This window comes from Alosa sapidissima, chromosome 1 (assembly GCF_018492685.1).
Source record: "Alosa sapidissima isolate fAloSap1 chromosome 1, fAloSap1.pri, whole genome shotgun sequence".
In the NCBI taxonomy this organism is placed as follows: Eukaryota; Metazoa; Chordata; class Actinopteri; order Clupeiformes; family Clupeidae; genus Alosa; species Alosa sapidissima.
Genome location: NC_055957.1, coordinates 10,845,154 through 10,858,097, shown reverse-complemented (window position 1 = coordinate 10,858,097; position 12,944 = coordinate 10,845,154). Strand labels below are relative to the sequence as shown.

The following is a 12,944-nucleotide window of genomic DNA, read 5'->3' as shown; positions in this document are numbered from 1 at the left end:
CTCAAGGTTGTTGTAATCAGTCCTAAACACAGGGCATGGATGTTGGGGCCAGTGGCTGTAGATGTAGTACAGGATCTCTAGCACAAGACTGTTTCTTGTGATGAACGAGCAGTAACGATTCAGTCGGAGCATCAGAGTGAGCTCCGTGTAGATTGCGATGTGAGCTGCTCTATTCGGCTGGGAGAGTTTGTGTTATTGTCATTAGCTGGAAACACGCTGGAGTGGAACAGGGCTCGGGGCCCGAAACAGGGAGCCAGCGGAACCGCAGCTGGCCACATGGAACTTCCAGTTCTCCGTTCCACTCATTAAAACAGCATGAGGGCGAAAATGCTCTGCTCGCTGAGGCGGAACGCACATCTTAATTCACGGCTCTTCCGTTCGCTGATGGACAGTGTCCGAAGCAGCATGGCTGTGTGCTCTATCTATGCTCAGTGAATTTCTGCCACCTGACACGAGAGGGTAGAGGACAATTCAGACAGCAGCACTATGGCAATCGAGATTTTTACTGAATGTCAGCTGACTTGTTGCCATGACCATTTTGCCATGACCTTTGACCGGCTCATTCCATTAGGTGCTTTTAGACACGTTTTAGAGGCAAACTGTCTCAACATAAATGTTTTAATGATGCCGTTACTGTCCACAATATGCTCACTGACACATTTTCTATTCTGGTTGGTTTGGGCTTTTTTTGTGTAGGGCTTGGGTCTGTTTGCAGCCAGAGACATTGAAAAGCAGACCATGGTGATTGAGTACCTTGGCAATATCCTGCGTAAAGAGGTGGCCAGCAGAAAGGAGTTTTCGTACAAATGTCAGGTAAGTTTTGGCCCAGCCTGACGTGACCCAGCCTCACGTGAAATCCCTTGGCCACACTTGAATGTGTTGTCTGTTACGCATCATCTAATCATGAATTAACATGGCAAAATGTCTCATGATTTCATAATCTTAGCTCACTTTGCTGTTTATGTAAATATCACTTTAATTGAATGCAGTTAATCAGTCAATAAAATGAGCAAACGCTCTTCCTCTGACTTAACTCCCTCAGAATCGCGCCGTGTACATGTTCCGCATTGACAATGAGCACATCCTTGATGCAACTCTCACTGGAGGACTGGCAAGGTAAAGGCATTCTCTCTGGACACTGCTGCTCAGATCACAGTCTGGCAATACCAGATCACACGCAGTAGAGGGTTTTTTTTTTTTCTTTCATTGAAAACAAACCAGTCGTAAGTGGCCAGGATGAGTCTTGAAGCTTTTGCCAAGTGAGATTAAATACTGCTTCTCTGGTTAGGATCTGTTATTGTAGTGTGTCTGACAGTGCCTTAAGATGTTAAAGATGTATTGTGCGTTTTGAGAAACCATGCTTTGTCAGCAGATAGAAAATGCTTTTAAATTCTATTGAATGCACGTCATCTTAAAGTAGTTTGACATTTGGAATCAGCATGACTGTGCAAATGGATGGATGGAGTCATCCCAAAACCATGTCCTTGAAATAGAGATGTGAGAGTTGAAGGGGTTCAATCAATGCTTTTGGGCTCTGTTAGTCGAGTGTGATGATTTGAAATCTTTTTGACTGTTCCCAGTTAAATCTCCTAATGTGTCCTTTATGAAATGCCTGTGCAGGTATATCAACCATTCTTGTGCTCCCAACTGTGTGGCTGAAGTGGTGACGTTTGAGCGTGGATACAAGATCATCATCAGCTCCAACCGGCGCATCGAGAAGGGAGAAGAGGTGCGTGTCTCGTCCTTGCGTTCCTCATACTTTGTGTGCCTGAACGTCCGTCAGTCTTAGCCACAGTCTTTGCCCTCCTAATGTCCTCGCCTGTTTCATTCCAGCTCTGCTACGACTACAAGTTCGACCAGGCGGACGACCAGCACAAGATCCCATGCCACTGTGGAGCAGTCAACTGCCGCAAGTGGATAAACTGATGTGCTGATGCGTCGACAGCAAAAGGAAGGGGGGAAAAGACAAATCAACACATGCATTCCTTGCCATAGTTCACAGGCACATTAGTCTCTGTGGAGAACAAGTCCTTCAATGACTAAAAGAAGCATTTTCAATGGGGCTCAGACGCGCGCCAGCCTTGAGTGGTGTGCAGCAGAGATTGGTCGAGGTCTTTGTCATAATAAACCACTGAACATAGTCTGCAAGGGAACATTAAACGGTAGAGCGTTTGGCAAGGGGCAGCAGTCCTCACTGTTCTCAGAGGAAGACGGTTCAGTGACCCGCATTTGCCATGAGTGCATGTGTGTGTGCGTGTGTGCATATATGCTATGTGTGTGTGTGTGTGTGTGTGTGTGTTTCAGGGGGCAGAATTCACCAGCGAATGAGAGGAGAGCACTGTGCCGGCCTTGCCTTATTGGTTGCAAGAGGGGGCAGGCCCTTTAGTTTAATCGTCATAGACCTAGATGTGTACAGTAGGTTTCAAATGTAGACACCACTGAATGGAGAATGTACGGAATGAGCTTCCGCGAAGGGAAAAATTAACTTGCACTAAAAGAAAAACACAAACTCACAAAAAAGAACACATTAAAATACTTGATTCCATGAGTCAGTTTTATCCTAATTTTCTCTCTTTGGTTTGTGTAAGAAAAGAAAGCAGTTTTGTATTTATTGCCGAGTGAATGAATGATGAGTGAATTAATTAATGGAAAAAAACTATGTGTTTAAAAAAATCATTGCCAAACTGTGGTTGCTGTCCGCGGTTTGTGGGAACCCTGTTTCATGTGTACAAAGTGTATAAAAAGAAAAATATAGGAATGATTGACCAAATACTACCTTAACCATATGGATGTTTGGGTGTTCCGTAGGCGTGTTTTGTTTTTTGTCTTTGCAGAATTATTTAATGCGGTTGTCCAATATTGTTTGGAGAGAATATATTATATGGCTATTTTGTACAGAATGTGCAAATAATTTCAAGAATTCACAAGAAAGTATTTTTGTTGTGCTTAGACTTTAGTATGCTAGTGTTTACTTTTCTGTGATTTTCACATGAATTCTGACCACTTGAATAGTCTTTTTATAAATATATATATAAATATATTTGTGGTTTTCATCAAAGATAGTTTGGTCATGTGTTACAGTAGGTGACGTCCATCACCAGAAGCCCCAGAGTGGACTAGATCATTATGACATCCTTGTCGATCAGGTTTCATTTCTGAATTAGTGAGAACTGTGAATTTTTAATCCACCCAAACCGAATTTTTAATCATGTTTTCAACTTTGTCACAAGTAGATTGCATTATGTTTTGCTCTGGGTTTTTATATGTGTTTTGTACATATTTGTAATATGACATTGAGGAGTTTTTTGACTATTCAATGAGTCTCAGAAGGAAAACTGGTAGCTGTTTAGGTGTAGTGTGTTTTCCTGAGGGCTAGACACAAAGAAAGCATTTAGTACAGAAACCGTTTGCCAGGAATATGTATGCTTAGTCTTCAGAGATATACTTTTGGACAACTGAATCAAGATGGCATTTCGTTTTATACCCTAACAACCTTAATCCTGTACTCACTTTTCTCAAGCCTCACAAATGAAATATAGTTCTTCAGTTTGAACAGCTTGAAGTTGACAAATTGACAGTCTTGAACTTGTATTGTACAGGGCATGTATTTTTGAACTTGCAAAAGATAAATTGTATATATTTTCTCAATGAACAATTGTAACTAAATTGTTTCATGAATATTTTTCTTGTCTTGTAAAATAATGGTGTTTGCGCAAACCTTTTTTTGGCGTTGTCATGTACAGTAGTCCATAATGTTTTGGGAAATGAAGCCTTTTTGAAGTATGCAGATATGGGGTTTGGAACTGAATTTAGGAGCATTTACAAAAAAATAAAATATTTTACATCTTAATGCTTTTTGCGGTTTCTTGGATTTCTTATTTCATTAGCATTCATTTGGTCACCATCAACCACATTTGTCTTGATACAATGCAAATTTGACTGTCGGCATACACACATTGCAACAATGTATGCAGCATGAACTCTTACCAAAACAAATCTATATTCACACATCCCATGCAGTATTGTTTTGCTTGAGTTGAAGTGGGTTAAGGCTTTACAATGAGTTAAATGAACAGAGAAGAGTATTAAAAATGTAAATGCTAAATTACCTAAAGCCTCAGTGCTGCCACATGCGAGAGTTGCTTCATGGTCAGCCTTTGTGTGCTGTGCAGTGTTCTGTTCCGTAAGGGAGGTGCCCAACCCACCTCCCCTGTGCCCCCTCGCTGGTGGGTGTGGGACTGGGGGGCCTCTGGGCAGCTTGCAGTGGTGGGGGGGTTATGAATAATTCAGACAGATGTGGACAGAGGGAGTGGCTGCTATATTGGAGGGGTAAGAGGAGAGACTGGCGACTGACCGCTTTTGTGCATCGCCGTGGCAATGCAGCACGTAATGGTTGAGCGGACTAACCACATCATCTACCTTCCGTTGTCTTTTGAGCACAATTGTGCTTAGATCAGAGAGTGAGCGCTGACAGTGGAACACAATAGGGATTACCAGATAAAACGCAGTCATATTGAACTTTGACCTTTCCCAAATAACCTTTGCATACAAGCCATCTTGTTGGGATGCTGACTGGGCATTTTTCACCACTTCAGTTCTCTCTCTAGAACCGTTTGCTTCAGCTTTTGTCATTTTCAAAGTGAGCTGAGCTGTCTCTTTTTCTCTCTCACCACTCACCTTTACTGTTCTGTTCTGTTCTGTCCACTTTATCAGAGCTTCTGCAGTTCATACCAGCTTTCATTCCTCCATCTTTTTGTCATGTTAACCCATAAATGGACCAGCCTTTTTTTATTTTCTATACTATTTAGCAAGTTATTGTGGAATGCACTTAGTTGAGTTCAAAATGATGCCAAATGTATGCCCGGTATGAGATCTGGGCATGCATTAAGCCAGGGGTTTTCAACCAGTGGTCCGTGACCATGGATTCAGTAATGTAGTTTCAATGTGGGAATCAGTATTTTTATTCAGTGGTGGTCCTGGGGTTAAGTAATTAGTCAGAATGGTGGTCCCTGGTTCACAATCAGTTGAAAACCCCTGCATTAAGCGGTCAGATGAAGCAGGCACCAGTGTGTAGCTGAATAGTGGCTGTAGTAATTGCTTTTCTATCACAGTTATTTTAATCCGTGGGTTGCTTAAAAAGGCAGAGACTACAGTGCAGAGGGACCTGAGTGAAAGATCTCCGGCTGTGACTAGCAGGGTTTCTGGCCTTTCAGAAATGACCCCTCACCAGAATCCGGCCTGGCTGCACTAAATGAGCACATGAAGTGATGGCACTGGTGGGGGGGTGTCCACCTGCATTTCCTCTCCTCACAGGAACTGGTCAGAGAGACCTGAGGGGGGGGGGAAGCTGAAGGGCCTGAGTAGCCCCTGTTCCATCTCTCTCCTGGTCCGCTTCCATTTCAGCATAGACACTTACATCCTTAGAGCCCCATCTGCTGGTAACTGATGTCACAGTCAGCTGTCTTCCGTGCTCAGGCAAGACCAGACATTTTACAAAACATCTACAGTACACCATGGAAATGTCCCCGATGTAGTAAAAGAAATGTACAAGACAGGAACAAGATCATGTGTCATTTTATTCACCACATACTAGTTGGCCATAGAGTGAATTACGATACAAAATCAAACAAAAGCATATTGTCAGCAGTGTTGGAATATAGCAGGCTGACTGTCACATGATCCAGCTGGTAACGCCAACACCCTACTGGGTTGAGAATATGATTAGTCGTCATCCGTGGCTCTTTAAGGGTAGAGAAGAGACTCTTACAGTAGCTGATCTTAGCAAAGTCGGGCACACAGCATTGAAGCCCCTCCACAGAATAGATGAGTCACTGTTTGCGACTGTGCGCATCACCTGCCCACGCCAGATGGACCAATCGGGGGGGGGCTTGCTGAGGCAAGCTGGGTATGTGGGGTGTCGCTGGCTAGGCCTCATACGGCTCGTTAGAAGCACAGCCATCCAATGGCAGGCCCCGCTTGTTTTCTTATGCCGTTAATGCAAGCACTGTGCGTGTGAGAGAGTGACTTGGGCCTCTGCCCAGACATCTCGTTTTCTGTGCACTGGGCTAGGAGGGGAGGAAGCTACACCACAGCGACGCGCACTGCTTGCACTGCGGAGCTTCTATTACATAATGGTGGATTAAAGGCAAAACAATCCTTCATTAAGGCTGTGGCTTTTAAGTAAACTGGAATGTATTTCACTTTTGAATTGTTTGTGGTTGCACTCATAAATAGGCACTGTGCCTAGACTGGTATCCTAACTATTATAGTAGTTGGATTTACAGTTAGGGCTTACAGGTCCAATCCATACAATTCACTTCTAATTAAATTAACACACCACTACTCTTAATATATCGAAATCATGATGGTCAAATTGTAAAATAATGCAAATTCACAGATTTTAGGATGTTTCCTAGATATCACTTGAGTCGTACAGTGTCGTTTAAAAAATCAACATCCATTTAATGCGTTGAAGGACTTATTTACCTTGTGACGCAGGCTTTTCGACGATGCCCTCAGTTGCACCCTGACACACTGTATCATGCTACGCGTAGCCTACGCTAAAGCTGCACTGCCGTCGTCTGACATGCGTGCGCACATGCCGTGTTTAACTCGCCTAGTCTACCTACAGTTTGTAAGAATTTATCTCAGTGCGTAGTTACGGAGAGCAAACTTCCTGGTCTGAAAGCAGAATCGCTTGGTGTTTTTTTTGTTTCATGAGGAACTATTGCCGCAACACTTTACAATGCAAGACCCAAAGATTCACTCTACCCTGGGCAGCGAAAAAAAGGATGCACGAAGCGTCTCGCTCGTCACACCTTTTTAAAATGGGAATGCACCATGCTCTGAATGCGGATGTACTCGGCTAACAAAATTCATAGGAGAGTCATTCCGGGATAAAAGGGGAAAGAGGTGTTATGGATGTGCGAAAGTGCAATTCTTAAAATCAATTGGTTCAGACTTTCTCTTTTTTCTCGCAAGGAGCTGTTAACAGATGTTCCTAATTCCACAGCCATGCCGTGGTGGTGTTAAAAAGCGTTTTACTATCTTAAAATGGGAAGCAATGTCATGGAACCTAAGAGCAAAGATTCCTCCAAGAAAAACTCGAAGAAAAAGAGAGTCATTCGTTTAAATATGCCCGTAAGTTTGCAATGTTTACATTTCTTATCAGTTTCTGGTATTTTGATCAGCTTTTGGCAACTCGCATGTGCTCTAGGTCTAAGCGACGTGGGCGGGGTCCCTGTAAATGTTGACATAGGCTCTTGAGACATTTGTGAAATAACAGCGGTCGTTAAGCAGTTGCATCTTTCCAGTAGATCTATGGATTCCAGTGTTTTGGACAAGATGAGTGATGTGTCTGATTCATTTGACAATCCATACGTTTATTGACAATATTTGGGGTGACAGTGTTTCTGAAAACACGTTTCTAGCTAACACTTTCCTAAATGTGTATGCTACAGCCATGAAAAGTTATGCAATGTTATGTTTCTGTTTAGTTTAAACATAGACTTTGTGTAATTTCTTATTCAACCAAATATAACTGGAATCAATCAAAGCACCCTCATCAGAATTCTGGTAACATTCTCACTTCCCTGAATGTTGTAACAAGCAGAGCCCGTGAAGGAATGTTATCACATATCTCATCTGCAGGTTATATAGTTGATTGATAGCTGCACACACACAAATACCCTTTTCCTATTTCTGTGACACTGCCATGACATGTGCATTCATGTCCTTACCTCCATAAACTCAACATGAAAATAGGAGATCCTACACTGTTTCAGTTTGTTTACCAGTGGCACAAAAAAGGGGAAGTGAAGGAAACAGCTGTGGAGGAACGTGCCGCTCTAACCCGCTTGAGTTATGATTCACCCATGCTATTGCAACCCTTGGCAACTGCTGCAGAAATATTTATTCAATTTCCCTTTCTTGACTTCCTTACAGTCTGTTGAAAGTCAGTGTTTTTTGTGAAGCTGTGGTGAATTGTGGAGCAAGTCAGACTGAGCCTCCGGCACGTGGGTATTCCCCAAAGGTAGATCTGTGATAGCCTTCAGGAATATAATTGCTCTGAAGACTTCTTTAACATCTGTATCATCCTGCATCAGAGTTGTTTCCTTTAGGCATGTAGAGGGAAGGCTAAAGTACATATTTATTCTTATTTTCAACATAGATGAAGCCCATATCTAGTGTTTATTTTTATATGACCAATTCTGTCCGCAGTACAGAGCTGGAATTTATATCATCATTTTAGATAGTCTCATCATTGTTCAAAGGTTCAGGGCATGCTTTCAGACAGGAGCCATGACACTTATCACATCTCAGAAGGAATACGCCTGACTGTCCTACCACAAGTTTTGTCAATGATAGCGACTGTTTTGACTAGGCCTTTCATGAGCTTGGATTCTAGCCCTCTTCCCAGAACCCAGGCCTTGTATAATTGTGTCAGACTTGTGATCCACAGAAGGCCATTTGTGTGTTTCTGTCTCTGCCTGTAAACATTGCTGAAAAAAATAAGAAGCACACCTTGCATTAGTATTGTCTGCTAGCCTGACAGTGCATTTTTCTGAGCCCTTAAAGGGGAATGATGATGTGGACTGCTTCAGAGTGTCTCCCCAATATATCAGCCCCCCCATCCCCATCAGCCTTTACTACTGGTCTACATCCAGAGGTTGTTAAAGCAATACTATGCAACAGTTTGGCACTTTACAAGGTATGCTTTTGTCAGGCAACTAGTTTTGATATTATGTCCAAATTGTGATGGTACTGGCACAGATAAACACCTAGTCTCCCACAAGCCAGAAGGACATTGCTGTCTATATTGTCAAAAGACACCAGTTATCACGTCAGAAAGCTTCTAGCAGTGGCAGTAAGGCTTTGAGTGGTGTTAACCAGGTTTGACATGCCTTCTAGTTTGCTAGCTCGCTAGTTTTAGACCAAAACTCCATACTGCTACTTTAGGCCAGATAAAGTTGGGTGAAGTACTGTAGGATGGTCACCATGTGCATGCTATGGCCTCTTATTTTGGTGTGCACCGTGGTGATTCTGTGTCAAATTATACAGAATCCAGGAAAATGGTTGCAGCACCATCTCATGTCCACCTAATATTTAGATCCCAAAACTAAGACCTGTAAAATGTTTTTGTTAAATTCCAATGTTTTCATAAATGGTTTTCATGTTTGATTTTGTTTTGTTTGTTTTGATTTTTACTTTTTACACTCTAAGAAATGCCACAAACAAAATGGCAAAATGCAACACTAGTAATATTAAGGGTCTTGTAAACTCATTTTTTTGAATTCATAAGAGTCATTCCATGTCAAATCAGAATAAAATCCAGGAAAATGGTTGCAGCACCAACTAATTTTCCTCAAAGTTTGTCTACACAATGTGTAGGTTCCATAACTAATGTTTGTTTAACATGTAAAATATTTTTGTTCAATTCTATTGTTTTCATAGTCTTTTTGCCCTTGATTGTTTACACTTTCTAAAAGGCCTTATTTTGGAGGCCAGGTTTGGACATGTATAGCTTAAAAAGTATTATTCCTAGTCTGACCAAACTTTATAGAATGGAAGACAAACATGTTCTCAGTATGATTCAATCATTACAAGTTTGTACCATTTGTATCATTGGTTTTATAGAAGTCCCTAATTTCAGAAATAACATGCAAAAAAGTGATATTGAGGGTCTCAAAACTCCTCACACCTGCCATAAATCAGTATCTTCTCTAGAAATATACTCCTTTGTTAATATTGTCCCACAATGTGAAGTCTCCAAAGCAAAAGGCCATGACAATACTAAGGATAAAACAAGGCAAGTTTGTATTTTCCTGTCATTTTCATACAACTGTGGTTTTAGAAGAGATCCCGCACACTGTCCATTCTGCATGCAAACATTTATTTGAATAAAACACGTTTTGGTCTCAGACCTTCATCTGGTTCACTTCACTTTGAATTTTCATGCAACTGAAATGGTATGTGGGGTAGGTAGTAGGACCATAAAAATCTATGTGGAAATACATATATGGACATTTAGTGTGTAAAGTACCAATATTGTACCAAGTCCCATTCACAGAATAAATGCATGTAGTTACAGGTGTTTTGAGAACATAACACATCAAAGGCTGTGCTATGTTTCACCTGAGGGAATGCTAAAATCTATTTATTGTAAATGTTTATTTTGAACAAAAAAACTGTAACTACAGTGTTTTTTGATACCCTCAATATCACACTTAATGCACATTTTTCCAAATGTGCTTGAAGATATTAAGGATAAAGGATATCCTCTTTGGTTAGAGCACATGGATCATGCGGTCAATCCCTTAATGTGCATCACTGTAAACTATAAAGCGGTGTTCCTGATTTTTCCTGCCATTGCCTGACTGAGTATTCATTCATCATTCTGTGGTATCAAAATTACCTTCGTTATGTCAACTTCACATGGCATGATTTAAACACACCAATATCTAGAATATCACACTCTCAGGCTCAGTAAAAAGCATGCTGTCAATACATAACCACGACTGCTTTCTATATCTGCAGGACCTCTTTCTGCTGGATGGAGAGACTGACAGGAGAGAAAAGGATGATAATATGGCAAAGGTAATCCCCACCCAGTCAATTCTCTATGACACTGATTGATTGACATTGTTTGGATTTTATTTCTTGTTTCTGCATTTGAATTGGTAACATGCTCCATTTCATTACTCACTTTGACATTTAATGAAAAACAGATGCTGCCAACCTCCCAATTTAACCACGTTGTCGAGGGAGTGTGTGTTTTTCTTTTCCGACATGTGCAAGATATTCCCAGACAGGCGTCATCTTTGTCATGTGCCAATGCAATACAGGGGCGCCGGAACGAGTTTCAAAGTGCAGGGGCCAGATAATGGAACCCCCGCCCTTTATTTTGTCTTGCTTGGGCATACAAAATGTGTGCGTTCGTAATAGCCTGCGTAATTCTGCTTCATAAAGTTGAACAAACACATGCGGTCATTTGACAGATAAATAGAAATAGCCTATGCAGTTTACCCCATAAACTGCATAGGGTATTTCTATTTTACTTACACACGGGAGATTCTTTCTCTGGGCTACTCGTAGCTGAGCAGAGTTGGGTGCAACGCGTCAGTAATCACATTACAGTTCCTACAGTGTGCGAGCAAAGATTCAGAATTCTGGGAGGGCGACAAGAATATTGGCAAAAAAACAAAACTCATCGGAGAAGGCTATTACCTTACTACTGAGCGGAAAACAGTGCACAACTAACTAGCTAATGACTAGTCTGATGTCAATCACACCACAAATTGATTCCAAAAAAATAACAGGGTGTTACAAGCTAGGACTGCCACTGTTTTCAGTGTGAAGAAGAGCATCTAGTAGGCTATTAATGACAGAAGGAACGCAACTCGCAAGCGCACTTCACTCAAAGCAGTTCAATGTTTTGCAAGTTGTGTGCATGTCACCATTCAACTTTTATGAAGGAGTGTGTGCGAGCTGGGCAACAACACTTCCACAAGGCAATTCGAACTTGCACAATTTTTAAAAGCACTAGGAAGTGCCGTGTTCATTAACTTTTGAAGGGAGATTAGCTATCTGTAATAAATGCCTTGTAGGCCTACAGCGCAACTTGGTTTGGCCTAGATGCTACCTAATGTTTCACAACTGTAATTCATTAAATAATAAATGAAAGGGGACGATATCTATAATGTTCATAGAAACATTTCAACGCAGTAACGCAAAAGTAGCCTAATGTAAGTTGTTAATCCTCAGAGAGAGAGTAAAGAAGTAATGCCATAAACACCGAGCCACCTGCAGGCGCCAATAGCTACAGACGCTAATAATTTCAGATATAGACCACACATGCAATTTCCAGGGGTTCAGCCCCGCATGTAATTTCAAAAGTGGACAGACTATGCTAGTCTATGCTATTTGAAGTTAAACAAAACATACCGTATTTGAGTGCTGTTCATGACGCTGCTTATCAAAGTAGACGCAGCAGGTCTCTTTCAAAATGTCCTGTTATAATTGCAGGTGCTTCCGATTATGTTGAATATTTAGAAAGTAGCTTACATGACGGCATTTGTGAGCTTCTGGTAGAAACTTGCTAATTAACTAAAGCAAGACTTGAGTGATATCACACAAGGCGCACAGAAGTGAATTAAATGAAATAGGCCTAGGTTAACATGCTTTATTTGAACATTGCAATACCCACCCAACAAACCTAGAGACGGCTTAGTAGATGTTTCGGATAGATGACAGCACCTTGTAACCGATTAATGCAATAAAAGCAGTATCATCGTAGCAGTATTATCATATCATTGATAATCGTTCACATTTTACGCTAATGACAAACGAGGCGACAGCAAATGTGGTTTGGGAAACGGGGACACAGAAAATACAAATAAACAGGTTAACCTGGTCTATTTGAACATTGCTGTTAATTTTAAGTGATATCATAAACCTTGCGAAAGCTTGGTAGCTTAGGCTATGTTTCAGGTATATCACGTTGCGCATGATATGATTGAATCTCATGTCGCGCAATAGGCTAAATGTGGTTATCCAACAGATTCCTAACTTCAATAATGGCTCACAATTAATATAGGCTAATGGCAACCTGGAAAATAAACGAGTAGGCCTAGGCCGCAGATATATTGAAAATTTGAAGCCATCCCGAGGTGACAGCTGGAGTTGGAGTCTCCGATGCACAGGAGGACATTACGCTTAACTCAGGAACTTTACAATACAATCAATCATACCAGACCAGAATAAATGTTACTGGATTTGGCTACATTTCAAATCCACCCCTCCACACATGTTGCATTGATTGAGAATGAACGTCTCAGAATTCCAAGTAGGCCTAATTGAGCGCCGTCTGCTCCCTGGGGGTGTCTGCTTGTGTTTTGCTCATCGGTTTTGACCCATGGGCAGAAAGTTTAAGGTATTTCAACAGT

General features: G+C 41.4%; 2 protein-coding genes across 3 annotated transcripts in view; both read left to right on the top strand.

Annotated features, from left to right (window-relative positions):
* The window catches only part of kmt2cb (lysine (K)-specific methyltransferase 2Cb), a 74,369-nt gene extending 70,519 nt beyond the window's left edge, over positions 1-3,850 (top strand). The window contains 4 exon segments of the mRNA XM_042110407.1: positions 697-813; positions 1,043-1,116; positions 1,621-1,729; positions 1,834-3,850. Of these exon segments, the coding sequence (XP_041966341.1) occupies positions 697-813; positions 1,043-1,116; positions 1,621-1,729; positions 1,834-1,926 (393 nt within the window). The 3' untranslated portion in view covers positions 1,927-3,850.
* Positions 3,851-6,563: 2,713 nt separating this feature from the next.
* The window catches only part of LOC121724044 (5'-AMP-activated protein kinase subunit gamma-2-like), a 31,906-nt gene continuing 25,525 nt past the window's right edge, over positions 6,564-12,944 (top strand). For both annotated transcript variants that reach the window (XM_042110365.1, XM_042110356.1), the window contains exons 1-2: positions 6,564-7,140; positions 10,537-10,596. In XM_042110365.1, coding sequence (XP_041966299.1) covers positions 7,054-7,140; positions 10,537-10,596 — 147 coding nt within the window. In that variant the 5' untranslated portion in view covers positions 6,564-7,053. The remainder of the gene's footprint in view (positions 7,141-10,536; positions 10,597-12,944) is intronic.